The sequence below is a fragment of the Labeo rohita genome, chromosome 7 (genome assembly GCF_022985175.1).
Source record: "Labeo rohita strain BAU-BD-2019 chromosome 7, IGBB_LRoh.1.0, whole genome shotgun sequence".
NCBI lineage: Eukaryota > Metazoa > Chordata > Actinopteri > Cypriniformes > Cyprinidae > Labeo > Labeo rohita.
Genome location: NC_066875.1, coordinates 16,930,426 through 16,957,094, shown reverse-complemented (window position 1 = coordinate 16,957,094; position 26,669 = coordinate 16,930,426). Strand labels below are relative to the sequence as shown.

Here is a 26,669-nt window from a genome sequence, read left to right as displayed (position 1 = left end):
CATTTAGTGGCTCTGACGGTTACTTGTAGTCATGATTTATTGACAGTGTTACTTTAATATTACTATATTTTTAGTAATAATATCATTTTAGCATGATTTTGTGCTGTTTATAGGTAAAAATATTTGTGTTTTGTGTGAAAACATATAAAATATAAACATATTACAAAGGTTTGTATGGTATTGTTTTCTTGCCTCTTAAAGAAATTGAGGAACTCCTAAAATGGCCTCAAAATGAGTTTGGGCACTTAAACCACATTTCTTCGTTAAAGCCAACTTAGCCAAGTATGGATCTCCTCACGTTAGTATTTATAAGCACTTTACATTAATTCCAAGATAATAACTCAAGGCAGTAAAAATGTAATTAATACAGTTGAGGTCAAAAGTTTACATACACCGTACAGAATCTGTAGGAGAGAATAAGATGGAGTTTTTCGCCATTTTCGCCGAACTTATACGTGAATCGTAGTAGTGATGGGAAGTTCGAATCATTTTACTGACTCAGACCTTTGAGTCTCGTTCAGCAAAATTAGCAAATCTTTTTTTAGAGTCATTTCGTTCATTTTAGCAAAATATAATTAAAATGTTACGTGTTACTTCCCTAACACATCTGCTGCTACAAACGTTGATCACACTACAAACGAGACAAAACTATAATGCTATAAGAAACCGAAAAGATTAATTCATTGTTTACCTGGGTCTTTAGTTTGATTAGCTCACCTCACCTCTTATCTGACAAGTTTCCGGGTTTGAGTCATTTGTTCGTCACGTGACAGCCCCATAAGATAAAAGAACGACTGGAAAAACCCGAAGTCTCAAAACAGGTGAACTAATTCCAGTACAGAACCTAATAGGATGTTGCGCATACGTGACTGAACGAATCACTCCCGAGATGACTCGTTCTTCCCGAGTCACATTAAAGATTCGCTCAAAATAAAAGAATCGTTCAAGAACGACCCGTTACTAATTCGTAGCATTGTGGGTGCGCATCCCAGAGCCTGTGCTACACAAGCTTTTATGCTTAAAAAGTATACAAATTTTTATTTTTCGAAAAAAAATGACAGATCGTTTTGCTAGATAAGACCCTTCTTCCTCGGCTGGGATGGTTTAGAGCCCTTTGAAGCTGCATTTAAACTACATTTTGGAAGTTCTGGGCACCATAGCAGTCCATTATATGGAGAAAAATTTCTTTACGACTGAAGACAGAATGACATGAACATCTTGAATAACAAGGGGGTGAGTAAATTATTTGTAAATTGTTGTTCTGGAAGTGGACTTCTCCTTTAAGACTGGTAAGATAAATTAGTTTTTTCCAGACAACTTGCAGTAAAATCAACAATGTTAGGGTGAGGAGTTCACCATGAGCCAATCAATTACCATGTTATTGACACAGCCTGTGCTTTCTCTGCTGCAATTACTGTGGTAAATGTGAGGCTAATAGCACTGCTGTGTGCCATAGTGTCCCAGAATATCAGCAAATAATGGCCTCCTCAGTACCTACTTTATTCCCAGCTCTTGTGTAATGACCTCTGACCCTTTGTAAGTGAATTACTCTGAGGGAAGTCAGTTTAGGCATGCATTTAACTGTACTTTCCACCATCAAAAAAAAAAAAAAAAAAAAAAAAAAATCAGACAGAGAGTGAGAGCGCTGGTCCAATCTGCTCATGCATCTTTAAACAGCTTTATAGCAGTCTGAAAGAGTCATCAATCTTAAGATAAACACAAGAGAGGAGGAGAGAGAGAATGAGTGAGTGAATGAAAGAGCTGGAAGTGGGTGGTCATGGGATGAGCACAAAAGATAAGAATGAGAATTAGTGTTAGAGATCGAGCACACTGGGAATCATTTAGATTCGTGTGTGAGTGAGTGAGATGTGTACTCTTTCTGAGGCAGTCTTCAGCTGTGCATGTCTCTTTTTTCAGATAGACTGTAATATTTTGGGAATAATGTTTTCATGGATAAAAGAAAATAGTATTTTTTGCAGCCACCAAATTTTAAGGTTTGGGACTTTGTAAAAACAGGCAGAATGCATTTTGTAACTGTCTGTGTGTGGATGTGTTGAAGCCATGGTCACTTTCAATGATAACTAGAGCTGTCAAAGTAAATTAAAATTGTTTAACACTGTTCCTTTTTTCAAGGAAACCTATATAATCTGACACCTTTGCTCAGAGCGACTCGTGGGTGTTCAGTTCTGCTGTCAGGTTGTTTTAAAACATTCACCTAAAACTAAATGTGATTTTTACACTATCATTCAAACATTTGGAGTCAGTACAATTTTTTAAATGAATATTGTGAAATATTTTTACAATTAAAAAAGACTTTTCTATTTAAATTCTTTTTTAAATATTTTTGTCATGACAACTCTCAGATTTTAACATTGGATTTGATGAATGGAAAGTTTATTTATTTGAAAGTGAAATATTTTGCGGCATTAAAAATATCTTTAGTGTCACATTTGATCAATTTAAAGAAGCAGGTCATATGGGTTTTCAGAAAATATCTTTTTTTGCAGTTTGTAACGTCGCTATCCTTTAATGTAAACAGTCTTTGAAGTTGTTAATCAAAAAAGTATGATAAATACGACAGCGTGTTCCAGTTCCTGCCAATATTCAGCAACTTTGCACAGCCACTGACGAGGAGTGGACCAACATTCCACAGGCCATAATCAACAACCTGATCAACTCTATGCAAAGGAGATGTATTGCACTGCGTGAGGCAAATGGTGGTCACACCAGATACCCCCCAGCCGCCCCCAATACAGTAAAACTGCACATTTTAGAGTGGCCTTTTATTGTGGCCAGCCTAAGGCAGATTTGTGAACAATATTTGAGATGAATAGGCCTTTTGTGTACATAGAAAAAGTCTTAGATCTTTGAGTTCAGCTCATGAAAAAATGGGGGAAAATCAAGTGTTGCATTTATAATTTTGTTCAGTGTATGACGTTATTGGGGTTGCTTCAACCCGCTGACATCAAAAACAATCGTGAACATGGCAACACAGATAACTCCGTAACTTGCTTGAGTACTCCTTTCTGTGCCAATAACAACAGACTTGGCCAGCTGACCAATCAGAGTAGGCTTATGGAAGGGAGGGATTTACAGACTTTAGAACTGATCGAATGAACTGTTTTGAAATAATTGAGAAATGACTCTATGTATAAATGTATTCTGAGAAAATTACAATGTTTCTGAACTTAGATGCATTTAAACCTGTTGTAGGGGACTCCAACAAAATATTAGGACACTTTAAAATACCATATGACCTGCTCTTTAATGCATCCTTACTGACCCCAAACTATATTGCTTATAAAAAAGGGATCCTGTAAATCAGACAAACTTTTGACCATGAGAAAATGTTCTTCATGAATTTAATCATACTTATAAATATGTATAAGCCCAGGTGGAATGTTTAACAAAAGTTTCGTTTTTTATGGTGTTATTTAATTATCACCTACAAGTGAAACTCGCAAGCAACAGTCTTGCAAAACAGCTTTACACATGTCCATAAAGTGTGAGCAAAGTTGTTATATTATCTCATTATTGCAGGTTTTTTATTTTTGTCTTTGCATTTTCTGGGCAGTGTGAGGAATACAGAATGAGATGTGCGAGTGAGATGTGTAAAAGCAGCATTGCCAGAATCTACCTCTTTCAGGTGTCTTAAGCTTATATTTATGCAGAGCACATATGAGTGTTGTTATTGAATCCAGCGTATTTACATATTGTGTTCTTTCCTTAAAAATTAACACGATTGAAAAAAATAATTGTGCTTCATGTAATCACAAATGAAAATGCAGTTAATTGACAACCCTAGTATTAACAATGTGGAATTGGATAGATGTGGCTACACAAACTAAACTTGAGGAGTCAAATGTGGTTATGTATCTTACATTGTGCCTCAAAACTCTTTTGCTGACTACCAGCACATTTTTAGTCTTGTCCAAAAGACACTGTACGCAAAAACACTCACCTTTAATGAAATGAGATCTCTCTCTCTCTCTCTCTTTTTTCTTACCCCCCTTCTCTCTCTCTAGATGTGGCAGGTGCTGTAGACCTGCAGAGGATAAGAGTATCCAGCTGTTAATGTTTTTTGGCTAGTGTGTGTGCTTGCATTGAATTTGTGCAAGCCCCTGTAGCCCTATTTAAACACAGCACAAGAGAACCCTCTCAGGCTTCCTTCCCCCATCTCACACGTACATACACAAACACGCAGGCAGACACAATGCAATGAGACACAGGGGCTTTTGCATACCTGCTTTGTTTGCAGATTTGAAAGTTTATAAAGTATAACAATAATATTAGACACTTTTTCCTTCCCTTTTATTCCCATGGCATGGCGTCTCTCCACACAAGCGCACGCATACCTGCGCGATCACTAACGTACATCAAACAGACTGCAGCATTCTTCCACAGGCACGCACACTTCTTTTTCTTCTTACCTCCCTCCATCCTCTGTCTTCCCTCTAAGGAGAACGTCAGGATTGGCTAGAGGTTCTCCAGTCTGCTGTGAGCTCCCAGTCCTCTGTTTCCCATCAGCCTCGCAAAAATAACGCAAACAAGAGTGGCTACGTCGAGCTGCGTGGCCTCAAAGGAAGAGTCTACCTCAGTCTCATGGGAACCAGCTTCAGACTCTGTAAAACAGACCAGGTAGATCTGTATATTTTTTAATTTTTGGATTTTTTTTTGACACTGTTAAATGTTGATCTAGATTAAAACTGCTGCTCCCTACATGAGTTCAAAATGAGTACAGCTCGACAACCATGTGCAGATACTCTCAACATATCTACCTGTCTACCTTCAAACTTCACTGCTCTAAGCCATTGCTTCGGCCAGTCTGTCTGTCTATCATCTGTCTATCTATCTATCTATCTATCTATCTATCTATCTATCTGTCTATCTATCTATCTATGTATCTATGTATCTATCTATCTGTCTATCTCTTGTCTGTCTGTCTCTCTGTAAACTCGGTAACACTTTACAATAAGGTTCCATTTGTTAACATTAGTTAACTACATTAACTAACAATGAAAAATACTTCTAAATCATTTATTAATCATAGTTAAAGGGGAGGTCTGGTGCTATTCGTGCATTCTGACTTATTTACACTGTTAAAGAGTTGGATTTTCATGCTAAACATGGCCAAAGTTAAAAAACATAGATTTATGACAGAGTATTTCTGTGCCAGATACACTCATTCAGGGTTCGTATATGTTTCGAAAAGTTGTTTTTTTTACCAAGTATGGCCATGCATCACGTTGTAAAAGGCAGAATTCCTTGTGCGGGCACTTCTTCTGGAAGAGTGCGAACAGGAGCATGTTACATACACTTGATTATTAATACTGTGTTGTTACCTGAATGATCCACAGCTGTTTTTTTTTTTTGAGTGATCGTTGTTCATGAGTCCCTTGTTCAGAAAGATCTTTCAGGTCTCACAAATTTAGCATTTTTGTGTATTTGAACCCTTTCCAACAATGACTGTATGATTTTGAGATCCATCTTTTCACACCGAGGACAACTTATGGACTCAAATGTAACTATTACAGAAGGTTCAAACACTCACTGATGCTCCAGATGGAAAAGCGATGCATTGAGAGCCAGGGGTGTAAACTTTTGAACAGAATGAAGATGTGTACATTTTTCTTATTTTGCCTAAATATATATATATTTTCGTTTAGTACTGTCCTTCAGAAGCTACAGAAGATACTTACATGTTTCCCAGAAGACAAAATAAGTTAAATTTACCCTGATCTTCAAAATCAAAAGGTTTTCACCACCCGGCTTTTCTGCATCATGTTTCCTAATGGCACAAAAGTGAGCATTTGAACCTTCTGTAATAGCTGCATATGAGTCCCTCAGTTGTCCTTAGTGTGAAAAGATGGATCTCTAAATCATACAGTCATTGTTGGAAAGGGTTCAAATACAAAGAATTTGTGGGACCTGAAGGATTTTTCTGAAGAACAGCAGGCTGTTTAACTGTTCAGGACAAACAAGGGACTCATGAATAACTATCACTAAAGAAAAAAACAACAACACAGCTGTGGATCATTCAGGTAACAACACAGTGTTACTAATCAAGTGTATGTAAACTTTTGAACAGGGTCATTTTTTTAAAATCAACTATTATTTTCTCTTGTGGACTACATGTGAAATATCTTATTCAGGTAAGTACTAAATTCTTATTTTGGTAAAACAATTAACATTTTGCAGATTCTGCAAGGTGTATGTAAACTTTTGACCTCAACTGTATCTAGCTCTGGTCTGTCTCTGGACTGTCTATCTGTGTCTACCTTCAGACTTTAATTGCTTTGACCAGTCTGTTGTCTTTCTATCTCTCTTTGTCTGTCTGTCTAGACTGTCTATTTGTATCTACCTTTAGACTTCACTGGATTAAACCATTGCTTCGACCAGACTGTATGTCTATTACTGTGTATTATCTATATTTCTCTGGATAGTTCACCCAAAAGTAATTTTTTTTGTCATTAATTACTCGCCGTCATGTCATTCCAAACCTATAAGACCTTCATTCATCTTCAGAACATAAATTAAGATGTTTTCTATGAAATCCGAGAGCTTTCTGACCCTGCATAAACAGCAACACAACTGAAATGTTTTATTGCCTAGAAATGTAGTTAGGACATTGATAAAATTGTTCATGTGACATCAGTGGTTCAACCATAATGTTATGAATGTATGAGAAAACTTTTTGCGCACAAAGAGAACAAAAATAATGACTATATTCAACAATTTCTCTCTTCACAAGAGTACCGCGACACATGCGTGTGTGTTCCTCTGCTTGCAAACAAGACGCAGCGGATCCGGGTTCTACTTCAGAACGCCACATGTATGCGTTGTGGAACTTTTGCGAATGCATGTCGACTGACACGGAAGAGAAGAAATTGTTGAATAAAGTCGTTTTTTTTTCTTTCTTAATCTCGCTTCATAACATGACAGTTAAACCACTAATGTCACACATACTATTTTATCGATGTCCTACCTTCAGAAACGTCTCAATTTGTGTTTCGAAGATTTCTTACAGGTTTGGAACGACATGAGGGTGAGTAATAAAAGGCAGAACTGTAATTTTTTTGGATGAACTAACCCTTTAATTACTTTTTACATTACTTTTACATTACTTATTCCACCTTTGTTTTATGTGGAGATAATTAGACACTCTTTTCTCACGGTAGAGAAACTGAAACTTTCACACTTCATTTTTGAAAGTGTGTGACATCTGCTTTGTGCTCTTTCCTATGTGAATGAGTCCATATGCTGAGAGTGTAGTTATTACAATGCACACACAAGCCCTGACATTTCGCATGCATATGTATGTGATCTATGCCCAATTGGTCCCAGTTTTAAACGAGATTAAGCTGAGAATGTTATTCTGTATGAATAGGCGGCACACACGCTCACACACTTTATCATCTCTGTTTGTCTTTCATTATTTTCCTTATTAGCACAAGCAAACATCTTTGTCTTCATTCTGCGAGGAAATTGTTTTTCGTCAGCCGATTTAGCATGCGGGGGAGAGAAAGAGAAAGAGAGCAGTGAAAATGGAAATTGATTGTATTGTTTTTGCATTAAATCCTCTCCGTGGCAATCACTCCGACAAGTGGTGAGAGAAACGGGAGGGAGTGAAGGAAAAGAGGGCATGGGGGAAAGAAAAGGAATGAGGGAAGGAAGAACTGGGCAGAGAGACAAGAACCGAGGGATAACAGAGGGAGGTGAAGACAGCAGTGGCTGTTGAGGGATGAAGAAACACAAAGGAGCATAAAGATGGAAAGAAGGAGACGGAGAGAGAGAGGAAAAAGGTGCGGTGGTGGGTAGCTCGGTTCATGTTCAGTGAAGTGGAGTATTTAATTTAACAAGATGAACGAGCTGCCCAGGATGCTGGTTTTTTCCCCCCTTCCCATCTTGGAGAGGATGAAGTGTGCTGCCCTTCTCTTCTCTGAGGTCAGACCATGATGTTTCCCCAAGGTAATGAAAGTCAACCTAACAGGCAAGCTCAAGTCACGTGACGCCACTACAGTTTAGTGCTGCATCGATTTTTGATTTCCTTACTTAAACTATTTGCTCCAAAGCGAAGAACACAAAAAGACCGAACACATGGGTACTGGAATGCCACTTTACAGAATCTCTGATGGCAAACACTTAAAGTCTAAAAGGACAATTAGAAGATGTCAGAGGTGATTCTAGAATTCCAGCCTTAAAGGGACTGAGCTCCCAGTGAGATTGCAGGATACAGTGGAATTGGTTTTGTTTGTTTTTTAAAGGTTTGTCATTAGTTGTTTATTAGAGATGCATTTATTTGCATTTAATATAAAAATTCACTGCAATGGAGAGTAGGCTGCACATGCTGCAATTTTAATACACCATGTCAAGTTAAAACTAGTTACATCTCAGAAAACATCTCAATACCCCTGCTCTTTGTTCCATTTTGCTGTGCTGTTTTTAAACCAGGGTCATGCAACATTCAGAATGCGTGTACTGGGACAAACAAAAATTGAAGCATATATGTGCATAATGGATTGACCAGCAAACTGTCAGTCATTTTTTCTCTTTTGAATCCAAGTTCATAAAACTCATAAAACCTTTGAAAAGTTTTATATACCTTATTTTGACCAAATTCTAAGTGTCCTTGAAAGAGCACTGAGCTCAGGGGGGAAAAAATCCAGCACAGTATTCATACAAATTAAATATGTGTAAATCTGTAGTTGACAAATAGCCAGTAAAAAGACTATTGTTTTAAGAAGAAATGCATATTTTCTAACTTTGTGAATTCTTTCATTGTTTTGTTGTGTTTTATTTATTTATTTTTATTTTTACTGAACTCTACCATAAATTGGTCCTATGGTGTGACAGCGAAATAGAAAAAAAATCTCTTAATAATATATAAATAGCATGAGAGATATTTATCTTCATTGTTAGACATTTATTTTCATGTAGTGTTATTTATTTAATATGAAATTATAATTAATATCATTTTTTTTCTCCATGACTTGGATAATTTCAAGACAAACTTTGACAACAAGACAAACTTTGCTGTCATCTGTTCAAAACTGCTAAAAATTAAACTATTTTAAGATGAGAGATATTTCTATGTCCCCTATTGCAATACTCGACTGTTTTTTTATTTTATTTATTTATTTATTTTTAGATAAAAACAAATCTGTGGTTCTTTTATGCACCATAGGACATTACGTCATACCATAGGACATTATGTCACACTAAAGGACGGAAATGGTAGTTATTGAAGTATTTCTATTTAATTTTGAGCATGTCAAATGAGAAAAAAAGTTTAGATACAAACAAAGTTTTGATACAAACAATATGCTTTTTTAAACAAAACAGTAATTTTCATCAGCAAAATTCAGTCTCGTAGTCAATCAGTATGTTACTGAAACTCTTCTAGGCCCCCTGCTGCATGTGCGGCTCAGCTAAATATGATTGATATTTATGATACAGCTAAATATTATTGATATATGATTGAAACTATATTCATTAAGATGTGAATGAATTTTTTGAAACTATATAGCTATTCTTTTTAAGGCATGATTTTGATTCTGTTTACTTTCTGCATCGTTCTCTTAAAATCTCCTCCCTTCTGGTGGATCCCTGTTAATTTTCTGTCTATATTTCTGTGTCCTTCCACTAATTTCTCTCTCTCAATTATTTTTAATTAAAATTTCTGCAAAACATCAGAAAATAGTTTAATTAGTGTAATTGTTGCATTTAAGAACTCTGAAAATTATCAAAAAATAATAAAAAGAAGGTAAACAAATCTTGTTTAATTATTTAAAATGCTTTTTAAAGAGAACTTGTCCTCTGGTGTGACATCTTTGTCCTATGGTGTGACAGTACAGTAGAGACATTTTCTGTCACACCATAGGACATTTCAGCCTTTTGTGTCAATGAATGACCTTGCTATTCCAAGCTGATCTGTCATTAGCGGATTTCAAGATACATGTGCATAATTTTCCATGATTATGTAGTTTAACATACAGTTTTTATTTACAAAATAATAAAATAAAGGAAACAAAACAGAACACTTTTGTAGTGATTCAAAAAAAAAAAAAAATTGAGCAATTCTGAGAAAAAAAATTGACCATGTGCACATGTCATGGGCTTGACAAGGGGCTTCAGTAAAATGACCATGAATGGGGCCCTTCAACTAATGTGTTTTTTTTTGGAATTGGCCAATTTAAAATCAGGATGTGGTGTCACACCACAGGACATATGTTTTCAGAGACAAAATGTATCAAGTTCCTACACTTTCAGAAATATATGAATGAAAAAAATGATTGGCATTTACTAAAATAGACACTTGTACAATTATGCTGGAGGTATTTATGAACATTCTTATGCATTTCTTTTTAATTTATAAAAGTTGTCATTTATTGAACCATGCTTGAGACACCATAGGACAATTTTGACATTTGGCTCAAAAGAAAAAAAAAAATAATACTGCAGCTTTTATAACAACAGTTCCATGTAGGACAAAGAAATGTTTAGTGATTTACAGGATTTTAAATAACGACAGTATTACTTATATTAATTTTTGTCTTGTGGGACAATGAAAATGCCATGTCATGTCAACAACCCAAATACATAAAAGTATTGAGAAGATTGGTTAAATGAAATGTACTATTAAAAATGTGAAACCTACAAGTCAAATCTTCTGTATGGTTTGCGAGAGAGTTTATGTCGAGCATTCCAAATTGTCATTTATGCCACTTATGTTATTCTGTTTTATTTAAAATGCTTAATAGGAAGGCAGCTGCATTTGTTTTAGTGTGCAACGCATTCCACTTGGCTTGTAAAAGAGCCTTAGGGTTTGAAATAAATGACTGGGTGCTGTTTTTATGTTGCGGACAAGAAAAAGCAAGACGTCTTATTGTTAAAAAAAAAAAAAAAAAAAGTGAAAGACGCGTTTTTTCATGTCTTGCTCTGGTCGTAACCTCACTCCGGTTATGGACACTTCTGTTCATCAGTGCCTCAGTTTCTCACTTTCTCTTTACCAATAACGTTATTCACACCTCCTGTTCACACCTGACTCTGTCTTTTTAGATTAGACATGTGAACCTATATGTCTGAGGGAGTTTTCCTTTTAATTAATGTAACAGATGATTGACTCAAAAGATTTTAATGAACTTATGATACAAGCAGACGTTCATTTTTTCCATCAATAAGACATTTTTCAGAAATATTTGGAATTCTTAATAAAAGACAAGCCTTAAGGCTAAGGATGATAACTGTAACGAGAAGTACAACTATAAATTATTAACAATTATGTTAAATATTCTAATTCTATGAGAATAGAAGAGTTCACACCATAACTATAATGTTATGATTGGAATCACTTTCAGAATGATTTTTTCCCAGCTGATAAATGATAAAAACAGTGGCGGTCAATAAGAAACCGCACGACTTAAAATACCTTAAGCATTTAAAGCAGCAGGCGACAAAACTACAACTTGCATAACACTATTATTATCCGCAGGGTTCGTACAAAGTGCTTGAAGTACCTGAATTTGACTTTTTGAAAGTTAAGACCTGGAAAACCCTTGAAAATAGCAATATTTCTGAAGAGGTACCTGAAAAGTCCTTGAATTATGACAATGTATCTATGCCATAAGTGTTTAATTTTGTCAGTAAGCACGTATCTTTTCACACAATTCAAAAAACATCTTACCTTTTTCAGGTATTTCAGTTAATGTCCAAAAATAATTGAGCTAAGAAAGTAGTATTACTGACAGTGTCATGTAAACATGGCTGAAGATGCTGAACGAGGAACAGGTGAACCAATTCCGTTGAGTCATTTATGCTGGAATGGATCCAGTTGATTCAAACTTGTAAATTTGATCATTCATTTCAGGCGATTCACTAACGAAAACCGGAATCGAATTAAAAGAGCTGTTCAATTTCATTTCATTCAGATTCATTATGTTAAACCCCCTCAGACTCTTTAGCCAAGTGGATCTTGAATGCAACCTCCAAAAATTAAATAAATACATAAATAAATAAAAATGTATTTCTTTTAGAATTAGTTTGCTAGGTTCTTGCATATAAAAAGGAGTGTGTTTAAAACGCTATCATAGACATCACATCACATATTCACAACTACATTTTGGCCAGTCAAACTGAGTTCATCTTTCACAGATCATTTGCTTTTACTGAAAAACGGGCCCTCATGACACTTAAAACACAAAAGGAGTTATTATTAAAATGTTAAATGCTGATCTTTTTCGCACAGCTGTCAAGTTCAATTGCAGTTTGGCTTGGTTTTCTTAAAAGGCACCCAGGTCCACTGCAAACCAAAGAAAACTAGACTAACGTTTCTTAAAGGGGTCATCGGATGCTAAGTTCACTTTTGTTCACTCATGTTGTTTGAACATTAATGTGTGTTGGCAGTGTATGTACAAATCCACCCTATAATGATAAAAATCCATGCAGTGGTTTTTAATTAATCTGTAAAAATAATATCCCCTTTTTCAAATCGAGCCATTCTCAGATGCCTGTCGGTGTGCCGTCACACCCACAGAGGCCGCTCCCACGATAGTTGATTGACATGAGCTCTTACCTTAGACCAGCTGTCACAGTCCAGTAACTTTCTTGAGGTGATTGAGGTGTTGTGTTGCTGGATGTAATAATGAACATAGTGGTCGTCATTTACTCCCGACATCTTAGCTGCTGAAGATGCAGTAGATTACGTTTGTTTGTGAATGGAATGCGCCTCCCGATCTACATATATCCGTCTATGTTCGCGCAAATCATTTATGATCCAGCTTCTTACAGTAGAAGTATGTATAAGTGTTTTTTTATGAATCTTTGTGATCGCCTTTCCTTATAATGTGGTAGTTAGGACGTTTAGCGGCTAAACAAGGCTAGATGTGGCTAAAGTAAACAAGATCGTCAATCCACAGAGAGTAGAGAGGGGTGGGGTGAGCAGAGCTCATTTTCATTTAAAGGAACAACCCCTTAGAATGAGATGATTTTTGCAGAGCTGATTTTGGCAAGGTAAAAAGGGTGTTGTTTTACAAAACCATTGAAAATTTTTAATTAAAGTATATTAGGGACTTGTCATTAAGACCCTAAAGAATCATATCAGCTTGTGGAAAATGGGCATCCGATGACCCCTTTAATATTACATAATTTAATGATAGTTTTGTTTTCTTTGTTCATATTTTGAAGTGGCCTAAATAAAATAAAAAAGGGCTACCCGCGCTTACACAACATACGTATAAATAGTGTCTTGAAAGGGACGGTACAGTCACCTTTGACTATTGTCATCTCCTTTTTTTTTCCCTTATCCTCTGTCTTTTCCTCCCAGAATCATCCCTTGTTCTTCCGAGAGGTTTTCATATTTGCCATTGCCCTTGAAGTAATTGTCTGTAATGAAAGTTTGTTGTGTATTTCCTGCTTGTTCTTGTGTGAAATAAACTTTGTCATTCATTCAGACTCTGATCAATGGATCAGCAGGTATTCACCCTCCAGTGAGCTCAATGTCTGTTCTGTGCTCGCTTTGACCCTTCTCACACAACAGTTTCCTTGCATTTGTAAGGTTTTTATAGTTAGATTCACTTGATTCACTCCAGCTACAGTGTTCTAAACAGACACACAGAATGTCTGACTGTGAATGCTTTAGATCGTTGACATAGCAGTGAGTAATCCGTTTAATTTACAACCATGTTAATTTCTTTATTTTACTGATGTTGGAATTTTAAAAAAGTAGATATGAAAAACTGAATGTTTTGATGTTTATGCTGGCTCTTTGCAGGACTTCAGTGCTGGGCTGGCCATCACTGTGGTGGACCTGACGGCTGCGTGTGTGAAACAAGTTGAGAGGAAAGGATTTGAGATCACTACACCTTTCAGATCCTTCTGGTAAACTGCTAAAATATTATATACTGTATATTAGCAAAAGGCCAGAAGAAAAGAAAATCTCTTATCAAATTAAAATATTAGCATAAATTGACTGAAGGAGATTTCACATGACCTTCAAACAGAGTTAAGCTTCTTACCTGGACTTCCTTAATATCACTTCATGCTAAAAAAAATCATTTTTCACTTAAGGTCAGACTTGGAGGATTATGTTTTCTTAGTGTAAATAATAATTTATTTACATAAATGCCTCCAGGTTTATGAGTTCATGTTATGAGATGCTCTAAATTTCAAATACAGGTCTGATTACACAAACATTTTTATATTTCATATGCTTTCATTTGCTTAATCGTTATTTAGAAAATTAACTTTTAATAAAAATTGCTTTGTTGCTTGTATATTATAGTATATAGACTTTTAAAACCATAGTGTGCTGCTTACTTTGACAGTATTTTATCCTCTAGACAAATGATATATTAATTATAATTATAATTATAATTATATATAATTTATTTCTCTTTCTCTTTCTATATATATTTTTAAAAAGTTACAGTTTAATATAATGGACATTTCATTCCAAATTTGATGATGTTGGAATCAACTGTGAGCATTAGTTAAGTCCCTTGAGTGTTTTTTTAAAGGAGAAGCACTATTTTTGAAATGTGTGACTGAGTGTTAATGGAGTTGCTGCTTATAGAATGTGCTACCAACACTCTTAAAAATCAAGGTTCTTTATTGGCATCAACGATTCCATGAAGAACCTTCAGCATCCATGCGGCCTTTCCGTTGCACATTGTTTTTTTTATTGTGTAAAAAAGGTTCTTCTGATTATTCAAATGTTCTTCAGACAAAGAAACAAATGGTTCTTTTAAGAACCTGCCTGTGTAGACATTATACAGCAAGACAACTCACAATTGTTTAGAGCATAGTGATATTTTAAGATCCCAGCCAAGGAAGAAGGGACTTATCTAGCAAAACGATCGATTATTTTAATTAAAAAAATACAATTTAAATACTTTTTAATCTCAAACGCTCGTCTCAAGACAGTTAGGGTATGTCAAAAAAAACTCCAATCGTATGTTCTCCCTCTACTTCAAAAGTCATTTCAAAATCATCCTACATCGCTGCAGAAGTACCAACCCAGTCTTTGCAAAGTGAACATTCAAAGAAGATCAAACACCCTTAACAAAAATGGTAAAAAGATGATTTTGAAGTTGAGGGAGAACATGAGATGGGAATTTTTCGACATACCCTAACTGTCATGAACCGGAAAAAAACAGTCCAGGCAGAGTAAGACAAGACGAGCGTTTGAGATTAAAAAGTATATAAATTGTATTATTTTTTATGAAAATAACCGATTCTTCCTCGGCTGGGGTCGTTTACAATTGCATTCGGGATCGCTTGAAGCCACATTTAAACTGCATTTTGGAAGTTCAAAATCGGGGCACCATGTCAGTCCATTATCTATAGAAAAATCCTTAAAATGTTTCCCTCAAAAAACATTATTTCTTTATGGCTGAAGAAAGAAAGACATGAACGTCTTGGATGACAAGGGGGTGAGTAAATTATTTGTAATTTTTTGTTCTGGAAGTGGGCTTCTCCTTTAATAACGTTTGTTGATCTGCTCTTCACAACTGTATTGTAATCAACTGCAATATGGCTGGATCAAACAGGATTTTAGAGAAACTTAGAAGAGTTGTTGAAACATGTATGTCCTCCAGAGTCAGGCAGTTTACTCCTGGATGACTCTGCACCATTTCTAAATTTCCCTAGGAGTGGGCGTCCAACGAGCTTACTGTAAGTTCAAGAACGTGCTGAAGAGTTCTCAAACAACATGCAAAGAATATAAAACATATAGCTTGTAGAAAACAAAATGCTGTATTCACTCCAAAATCTCATTCGAAAGTTAAACTATGCTTGAGGGTGTATAATATTATGAACCCACTTTTCTCCTTCGGGGTCTGAAACTTATTTAGGCACCAGTGAATTCCAAGTGAGAGATGTCTTTAGATAAAACAGTTAATCAAAGTAATCACATCCTAAAAGAAAAATTAAAATACACTGACCACTTTATTACACCTTGCTAGGACTGGGATCGACCCCTGATACCTTCAGATCTGCTGTAATTTTTCATGACATAGATTCACCAAGGTGCTAGAAACATTCCTTTAGAGATTTTAGTCCATATTGATAATAATAGCTTCATTCAGTTTCTACAGATTTGTTGGCTGCACATCCACAATGTGATTTTTCCCTTTCTACCACATACCAACTTTGCTCTTGTGGATTGGGTGACTGTGTATGCCATTTGAGTATAGTGAGTTCATTGCCATGTTCAAGAAACAAGCTTGAGCTTACCGGAGTAGCATGTGGTGTCGTCGTCTTCTCCTGTAGTCCATCTGCTTTAAGGTTCAATGTCTTGTGTGTTCAGAGATGTTCTTCAGCATATCTCGGTTGTAACGAGTGGTTATTCGAGTTACTGTTGCCAGTCTATCAGTTTGAACTGGTCTGGTCAGTCTCTGACCTTTGGCATCAACAAGGCATTTTCGACCACAGAACTGCCGCTCGCTTAATATTTTCTCCTTTTCTGATCATTCTATGTAAACCCTAGAGATGGTTGATTGTGAATTTCCCAGCAGATCAGCAGCTTCTGTAATACTCAGACCAGCTCGTCTGGCACCAACAGCCGTGCCATGTTCAGAATCACTTAAATCACTTCAGTTCTTCCCCAATCTGATGCTCAGTTTAAACTTCAGCAGATCATCTTGACTATAGCTGGGTTTCAGGGCTCTACACTTACTTTTCTTTTAAAAAAAAGTCACAATTTTAGGAACACCTTCTAGTCAATAATCAAAAATAATGAGGTGATATTTGACTCTAAGTCATTTACAGAGAAATTTTGTTTTTACCTTTGTAATAGCATTTTATTAACTTTATTAAAAGTATGTCATCTTTTATCTTCATTTTTTTATTATATTTTTAAGCTTTTTAAAACAGAATAAGAACAAGTCGAATTAGAATTAGTTAAAGTCAAATGAAATCATTATTAATAAAATTATTTTGTACTACAGAGGTGGCATAGAAGAACCTTGTAGGTGTATTTTCAGATGTTTAATGAGGCTCAGAAATGGCATGAGTGCAATCAAATATATAAATTCATGTTGAGAATAATGTTTTAAATATAACATTTTGAATATAGAAATAATAAATGATTTAAATAACTGAAAGATACTTTAAAAATGAAACTAAATCTGCCAGTAGGTGGCTAGGTCACTGATGTAATTACTGCATCATATTAATCATTTGATTTGTTTGAGTGGCTGATTCATTCAGGAATAAAGCAAGTGACTGTCTTTATGAAAGGGAAAGTGAATCATTGACTCGCGTTTAAAAACGTATGTTCATTCATAAACGAAATACCGCTGTGTTTGAATGAAAATGCGTAGTGGCTCAGTTGTGACTTGTTTCAGACTATTTTTGTCAAGAAATAGAGCAGAATCAGGCAGTAGTGTCATAGTCTGAAATTGTCAGTCACTTCATATTAACTTTTTGTTTATTTAACTGTTATTAAATCTATATCTCACTTACAAACTCCCTTAAAAATCATTAAAAGCTGTCACTCATCTCAGTTCATCGCGATCTCACAAAGTTTCATTATAACCAACAAAGCTCTCTACACTGCACAATGAATCTCTTATTTGCACTCTCTCTACACTTTGTTTCTGAAAAGATTTGTGAGATATGTCTGTGAGATACATTACTCAACGTTGCAAAAACACGTAGAAACCTTTGAAGCTCCCCTCAGCGCAAACACAAATATGCTGATTGCGTCAGTCGCATATGGTGCTCCTAAATATTTTTTCATAGTCGCATGCAGTAGTATTCAGTCACAAATGCGACTGAAATTGTCGCACTGTGGAGCCCTGGGCTTCCATCCAAAGTTGCAAATTTAACTTGTATGCAAACCTGGAATATTGCATAAAACATTTGCAAATAAACACAGTTTCCACTTTCCATACAAGTCAAAGAGAGCAAAATCGTCACTTCCTGATAAACTGGCACTAAATGTCACTAGGAAAAGTAGGAGAAGTCACGGAATATAATATTTTTCATATATAATAAATGACTTGTGACTCAGAGTGAGTAGACGAAACACAACAAATGCAGTCTTTGCTTTCTGAGGTAGATGCCTGCGGTGTGGGAACGCAGTCGTGTAAGATGGTTTTGGGATGCAGTTATACAGAAATACTTTGACGACATTTAAGAATGATCATAACGACATTCCAGATGCTGTGCAATGAGATCAGTCTACTGGTTAATCAGGTTATGCTATCTCATAGTGCAAAGTCACATGACTTATTTGATGCGCATGGAGAAATTTATTCGGCAAATGTGTTTCCATCTCCCATTGTTCGCGTTAACACTTTTTCACAAGTCAAAAACCACCTCAAGTGAGCTTAAAAACTTAAGGGAATTAAAGGATTTTTTTCAAAATGTGCCATTCCAACAATCTTTTCTGATGCGATACCTCAAAATGTGCATTAAAACTACATTCAAATGTGCATTAAAACTAGTGTCTACATGCCTAAATGCATTGAGTTGCTGCCATGCAATTGGTTGGTTATATTTTTGTGTTAAACAGGTGTACCTACAGTAATAAAGTGGCTGATCATTGTATGTTTGCAAAACAATGGTTTCTGGTTTTTACAGAAATCCAGACTCCTCGAATACAAAGTATTCATTAACTTTTCTCCCAACTGAATTGATTTAATCAAACAAAACCATTTCTACATACTAATTCCATTCACTACTTAGTTTATAACAGTTCAGGAAAAGTGAAACTTTTGCGGTTCTTCCTTAGGAATTTTACCTCTTAGCAGAAGTGATTGCACCAACCATAATAAAATATGGATTAAAAGGCTGAACTTTGCAAAAAGATTAGTGTCAAACTTTTTTGTCTGTGTATAATGAAATTGAGTGCTTGCATAGCTGGACAGTGTGAAATATTTTAAAGGCAGAGGAAACTCTGTCGATTTCTCCTTTTTGAGCCTTTTTTAGTATCATTTTTTTCAGAGTTTGTTGCCTGCTGTGTTATTTTCTAGCAGCCACTCTCTCATTATGACTGTCCTGCCGCTCTGATACTATCCATCTGAAGCACACTCATTATTGATCTGTTTTTTTCTTCCTCTCTCATTCTTTTTTTTCTTTATAAATATCAGCTCTGTTATAACGGCTGTACAGTACAGGCATCGCTCACCTGTGACCCCACACAAGCTGATGTTTCCAACAAAGCAGCCATTTGCGGAGGCCTAATCGATGAGATGTTTTCGTGTTTGTTTTTTAATGATCCTTTTATGGCTGATGCAGTTCCCCGGCTTAAAAAAAAAAGACACAACAATAACAACAACAAACAATGAAAAGCTATCGCTCTCTTTCTTTGGCTGGTGCGCATTGTTAAAGATTTTTCCTCTTTATCTCCTAGCTTTGTTTTTGTGGACAGGACAGAATATTGATCTGTTTGTAGTTGTGTTCTAAACGTTGAGCGATATGAGGTCGGACGACTATTTAGTATTAGTTGTTGGCAAAATAATTGGAATTTTTCCTCAGAAATGATGCATCAAGGTCTCTGTGCTCATTTAAAATAATGGGCACAGAGGGGGTCATAATGGAAATGGAAAGCAGATTTGGAGCTATTACTGGTTTTTACATTTAGACTGCACGGTGGATCATCAATGCCAATCATAATGCAATAATGAATATTTAAAAAGTGGTGTTCGGCATTGTTTTTTGCCTGCTACTTGACCTAGGCCCAGTGGGACTCAAACTGTATAGAACAAATATTTTGTTTGTGCACACACACACAGACTACCCATATTTGAGTCAGAGAGTTGATGGTGAGGGATTTCAGACCCTGTCATTAAATGTATCAGTACATGTCATCAGTACATCACATCTGACACAGATCAGATTTGTTGCGGACATGTAAATGCATGAGATCCGATATCTGAACATCCAACCTACGTTCAAACATACATGCCATCACTGACAATCATTTTGGGTGTAAACACAGATATCAGTTACCAGTCACGTTTAAAGTGAATATACAGTAAATAGACAGGCCAAAAAATCGGATATGGTCAAAAGATCAGATCTCTGCAGTGTAAATGCAGCCTAACCCTCATGTCATTCCAAACCTTAATGACTTTCTTGCTTTCATGGAAGACAAAAGAAGAAATTCTGAAAAATCTGTTAATTTGTCTTTCCATGCAAACACAATGAATGCTTTATTCCAGGTCTTCTGATGTCATAAAATTCCCTTCAGTGAGCTGTAAACATTGCAGAACTTGATCAGTTTCAATTGTTAACATTTTTTTTTATGATTTGTACAAAAAAATACTTTTTTTTTTTTTATACAATTGAGGTCAAAAGTTTACATACACCTTGCAGACTCAACTATCACAGAAGGTTCAAACACTTACTGATGCTCCAGAAGGAAACGCAATGTATTAAGAGACAGGAGGTGAAAACTTTATGAATTTAAAGATTAGGGTAAATTTTACTTATTTTTGTCTTCTGGGAAAGATGTAAGTATCTTCTGTAGCTTCTGAAGGGCAGTACTAAATAAAAAAAAACAATATGATATTTAGGCAAAATAAGAACAGTGTACACATCTTTATTCTGTTCAGAAGTTTTCACCCCCTGGCTCTTAATGCATTTTGTTTCCTTCTGGAGCATCAGTGAGCATTTGAACCTTCTGTAATAGTTGCACTTGAGTCCCACAGTTGTCCTCGGTGTGAAAAGATAGATCTTAAAATCATATAGCCATTGTTGGAGAGGGTTAAAATACACAAAAATGCTGAAAATCCAAAGAAATCGTTAGACCTGAAGCATTTTTCTGAAGAACAGCAGGCAGTTTAACTGTTCAAGACTATTACTAAACCAAAAAAAGAACACAGCTTATATATAAAAGCATGTAAACTTTTGAACTGGGACATTTTTTATAAATTCAGCTATTATTTTCTCTTGTGGACTATATGGAAATGTCTTTTATGTGAAAAATCCACATCACAGCTATAACAGCAATGACACAGAGGAATGATATTGCTGGAATTACTTTCAGAATTTTTTTTTTAACTGATAAATTCTAAATCAGAGTTAATACTGATTTAAAGAGCCAAGTGATTGCCTTTTTTAAATCACCTGCTGTTATACTTACTGTGTAATCAGTGTGATAAAGTGTATGTAAGAGTTTTGTATCCTTTGTGTCAGTTTCACAGTGGAGTCGGAGCATGAGAGAGAGGAATGGATAGAGGCAGTTCAGGAGTCCATCGTGGAGACGTTGTGCAATTACGAGGTTCTGGAGAAGGTTTGGTTCAACAAGTCCAACAGGAAGTGCGCCGATTGTCAGGCTCCTGAGCCAGAATGGGCATCCATCAACTTGTGTGTGGTCATCTGCAAGAACTGTGCTGGTAAGAAACAATTATGAACACAAAGAACAGATCAAGAAGAAACACACAATATCTATCTATCTATCTATCTATCTATCTATCTATCTATCTATCTATCTATCTATCTATCTACCTATCTACCAACCACTAGTTAATATTTTTTGTTTTTAAAATGTAACTTATTCCTTTGATCAAAGTCAAGCTATCATTATACACCATACCATTCAAAAGCTTAGAGTGGTGAAGAAATTATAGAAATTAATACTTTTATTTAGCAAAGATGAATTGTAATTGAATTGCAAGTGATGATAAAGACATTTATAATGTTAGAAAAGATTTCTACTTCAGATAAATGCTGTTCTTATGAATGTTATATTCATCAAAGAAACCTAAAAAAAAAAATTCTGCTCAGCTGTTTTCAACATGAAAATAATAATAAATGTTTTTGGAGCAGCAAATCAGAACATAAGAATGATTCTGAAGGATCATGTGACGGGAGTAACGATGCTAAAAACTCAGCTTTGAAATCACAGAAATAAATTACATTTTCAAATATATTCAAATATAAATCAGTTATTTTAAATAGTAAAAAATATTTCACAGTTTTAAATGTTTTTGCTGTATTTTGGATCAAATAAATACAGACTTGGTGAGCAGAAGAGACTACTTTAAAAAGCATTACAAATCTTGCTATTAAAATAGAATATTACAAAAGAAACCAGCTATTTTAAATTGTGATAACATTTCAGAATATTTCTTTTTCCTGTATTTTTGATCAAATAAATGCAGCCTTGGTGATCATAAGTGACAACTTTCAAGCAACAAACTTTCCAATGGTAACTGGACATTAAATATTAAATATCTTCTCACTGGCAGTGATAGTGTCACGTTACACTGCAGTTCAGCATAGACAGACAGATTGCTTGTCGCTGAAAACTTGATGCAACGTGTGGTTAGGAAACAGGTGTTACATCACAAAAAAAAGACAAAACAACCACACACAGAAAAAAAATGTATCTTACTCCATCTCTAATCTATTCCCCATGTTGTGGTTGCTTAGATTATTCTGACCACCCTCTGATGACATAAATTAACTCATCATTTCAATTATGAAGCCGTTTAATGTTACATTAGGTTACAATACAGGAGAAAACAGTGGCCGCTGAACTTGTGCAAATGGCTGCTGAATAAGCCATCGAGTAGAGAGACACTTTCCCTAAATGTGCACCGCAGCCTTCATGGAATCTATGGCACAGACACTTTAATTAGCTGCGCTTCTGCAGCCGACAATTAGGAGAGCGAAAGCGAAATACTGGGAATATAACGAACAGCTAACGATTAAATGAGAGCAAATTGTCTTCAGTGGGAGACAGAGAGCGTGTGAAAGAGAGAGACAGGTGAAGTCATTTCCTCTTTCTCACGATCCATCTTCACATTTAAAATACTTATCTAACATTCCCACTTGTTTTTTTCCCCCTCGTTCACTTCTGTCTCGTTTTACCCCGTCTTTTGTCTTCTAACACACTGTGATATCAATCAACATCCCTGGCTGTTTGACATATATTCAGGTTTGTCTGTTTCTTTACACCTGTAATTGCAATAAGCTCTTTAAATCGAACTCTGATTGGAGGCATTCCTCAAGTGAGGCTGTGGTTACCATAGAAACTCCCGGTATGCACGTTTTTCACTCTTCCTTTCTTTTAATAGTTTCGAATAAGGCAACAAAGAGAAATTTCTCCACCTTTCTAATAGATTTTGTTCTCTTTTGATGCTTTAAATAAGGTGCCTTTGAAGCAAACGCCGTGTTTAAGGTACTTTCCTGTCTTAGAAGTTTTCTTAGATGGCACTACAAAACCCTTAACGAGTGCCCTTAATGCACACACGCTAACACGTACACAAAGCATCTTTAGTCCCGTCGGCTCTCAGGCGGCTCTAATGATCTTTGATGGCAAACTGGTACTCTAAAATGCTGCTAATTATGCCGGAAAATCACACACTCCATATTCAAATATGTGTTTCTCCCTGCCATGTTTAATTCATCTGTTTCTCGCATAAACAACGACTTCGACGGTGCCTGGAGTTCAGCGAAATAAATGCGCAGACCAACAAACACAATTAATTACTTATGATTCATTAGCAATTAATGGCTTTTTCGCGCCTTTCATTTGCAATTATAGCTGTGGCAGGCTGGAGAAAAGAGTGCCTGGAAAGGATTCGATGAAATTTATAATGAGTGTGGCTCTGTCTGTATGCGTGTCATGCGGGTCATTGCTTTATACCGTTTAGTGTCAAGTTGTGCTTAGAGGTTAAGCAGGACACTGTGAGTTAACAGGAAGTTTTAACATCTGTATTTGTGGATTTTACACAGTGTTAACATTTGTCTGTTTTAGATGTGAATGGTTCAGTTCAGTATCTGTTTCCAGGTCAGCATCGATCCCTGGGTCCTGGCATCTCGAAGATCCGCAGTATGAAGCTAGACAGCAGCATATGGACCAATGAGCTCATTGAGGTACCAATCTGTTGTGGTAGACACTTCTTACATATTGATTTTAAAGGGATAGCTCACTCAAAAATGAAAAATCCATGGAAAAATCCAGGAAAAATTCCGAAGCCTTAAAGGATTAGTTCACTTTCAGAATAAAGATTTACTGATAATTTATTCACCTTCCTGTCATCCAAGTCATAAAGAAATTGTGTTTTTTTGAGGAAAAATTCCAGGATTTTTCTCCATATAGTGGACTTCTGTGGTGCCCCTGAGTTTGAACTTCCAAAATGCAGTTTAAATGCAGCTTCAAAGGGGTCTAAACAATCCCAACCGAGGAATAATTGCATTTATATACTTTTTAACCAGAAACGCTCATCTTGTCTAGGTCTGCGTGAACAGTTAGGGTATGTCGAAAAACTCCCATCTTATTTTCTCCTCCAACTTCAGTATTATCCTACATCACTGTTTTACCTCTTTTTGTAAAGGGCGCTTGACCTTTTTTGCATGTTCACTTTGTAAACACTGGGTCGGTACTTTTACAGCGATTTAGGACGATTTTGAAGTTGGAGGTAAAAATGAGATGGGAGTTTTTCGACATACCTAAACTGTATTGAACTGGAAAAAACGGTTCACGCAGACCTAGACAAGACGAGCATTTGAGGTTAAAAAGTATATAAATTGTAATTTCTTTTAGAAAATAATCGATCGTTTTGCAACGTGAGATGAAAGGCGCAACACGAAGATGAAATGCAATGAAAAGTCTTTAATATAATCCACACGTAAATCCACACAGGTAAATCCACAAAAGGAAGGCAGGAACAAGTGTATTCATTGACGAGAATGGACGACAAACACTGAACTGAAAGCAACGTATAAAGATTGGCTAATGATAGACAGACAGGTGCAGGTGATTAACTAATAATGACAATAACAAGTCAAGGACAGGAACAGGTACACCATATATGGGCACATGAGGGAAAAACCAATACAAATAGTCCAGGGGTGTTACAATAAGACACTTATACCTCAGCTGGGATCGTTTAGAGCCCTTTGAAGCTGCATTTAAACTGCATTTTGGAAGTTCAAAATCAGGGGCACCATAGAAGTCCATTGTATGGGGAGGAATCCTGAAATGTTTTCCTCAAAAAACATAATGTCTTTATGCCTTAAGAGAGAAAGACATGAACATCTTGGATGACAAGAGAGTGAGTACATTACCTATAATTTTATGTTTTGGAAGTGAACTACTCCTTAAAGGATTATTTTACTTCCAAAATAAAAATTTACTGATAATTTACTCACCCTCATGTCATCCAATATGTTCGTGTCTTTCTTTCTTCAGTCGAAAAGAAATGAAGGTTTTTGAGGAAAACATTTCAGGATTTTTTTCCATATAGTGGACTTCAATGGGGATGAATGGATTGAAGGTTCAAATTGTAGTTTCACTACAGTTTTAAAGGGCTCTACACGTTCCCAGCTGAGGAATAAGGGTCTTATCTAGCGAAACGATCGGTCTTTTCTAAAACAAATACAAGGTTATATACGTTTTAACCACAAATGCTCATCTTGCACTAGCTCTGTGATGCACGTCTGTGACTGCATGCATTATGTAATTACGTTGGAAAAGTAACACATGGTTAGTTCTTTGTCTGTGTACTTTGGTTTAAAAAGGTAGGGTAGGGTGAAAAATTCCATTTCATTTTCTCCTTCAAATTTTAAATCAAAACCTTTATTTGCTTGACTTTTTTTTGCACATTTGCTTTGTAAACACTGGGTCGGTACTTCCAGCTATGTCACATGTGACCTTTCCAACATGATTACCTCATATTTGAAGTCAAGCTAGTGCAAGATGTGCATTTGTGGTTAAAAAGTATATATACAGGTATTTATATATATATATATATATATTATTTTTTTTTGAAAATGACCAATCGTTTCGCTAAATAAGACCCTCATTCCTCGGCTGGGATCGTGTAGAGCCCTTTGAAATTGCGCTGAAAGTTGCAGTTTGGACCTTCAACCCATTGGCTCCCTTGAAGTTCACTATAGGGAGAAAAATCCTGAATTGTTTTCCTCAAAAACCTTCATTTCTTTTCAACTTATTCTGGAAGTGAAATAAGCTTTTAAGATTCTTGTTTCTCTTCAAAACACAAAGGAAGATATTTTTTAATGAAACCTGAGAGATTGCTGTCCCTGCATTGAAAGAGGGAACAGAGGGACGGAAAGATTTCGTTAAAAATATCTTAATTTGTTTTTCAAAGATGAGCAAAAACTTGGGTTTACAATGACACTAGGGCAGAATCTTCTTTTTGGGTGATCTTACCATTTAAGTGAAATTTATTTTCCTCACATTCTGTCCCTCTTTCTTCAGCTGTTTTTAGACGTTGGGAATAAAAATTCCAATAGCTTCTGGGAAGCAAATCTTCCCCCAGAGGATGAGCTTTGCAAGCAGCCAACGCTGGAGCAGCGCGCATCCTTTATTCGCAGGAAGTACAAAAAGAGGAAGTACAAGAAAGTTCTAGAACGTCTAAACACTCAAGAGGAACTCAACAAGGTGTGCGAGAGAGTCTGTGTGCTAAACCTGGTCTTTGGTTTAGTGTTTTAGTGTTTTTTTTTGTTTTTCTATCTCATTAAAAGGCCCATTAGGGCTAGAGATGTTAGCGGCTGTATGTGTGTGCGTGCGTGTGCGCGCGCGCATCTGTTGTTGCTCCGGCTCACCTGGTAGCCCAGGTGTAAATTAGGGTTACCATGGTAACTAGCTCTCACCAATTTTCAGAGCAGGTTGCCAGGGTTATGTTAAAACCATGTTGATTTTCTGCTTTGAATCGTTTTGCATAGCACTAAATTATGCAACTACACTCAAA

At 35.9% G+C, this 26,669-nt stretch overlaps 1 protein-coding gene across 1 annotated transcript in view; it reads left to right on the top strand.

Moving 5' to 3' along the window:
• arap2 (ArfGAP with RhoGAP domain, ankyrin repeat and PH domain 2) overlaps nucleotides 1–26,669 on the top strand; it is a 122,879-nt gene that overhangs the window by 32,343 nt on the left and 63,867 nt on the right. Inside the window, exons 9-13 of the mRNA XM_051115231.1 lie at nucleotides 4,460–4,638; nucleotides 13,769–13,875; nucleotides 21,142–21,341; nucleotides 23,744–23,829; nucleotides 26,177–26,359. Coding sequence (XP_050971188.1) covers nucleotides 4,460–4,638; nucleotides 13,769–13,875; nucleotides 21,142–21,341; nucleotides 23,744–23,829; nucleotides 26,177–26,359 — 755 coding nt within the window. The remainder of the gene's footprint in view (nucleotides 1–4,459; nucleotides 4,639–13,768; nucleotides 13,876–21,141; nucleotides 21,342–23,743; nucleotides 23,830–26,176; nucleotides 26,360–26,669) is intronic.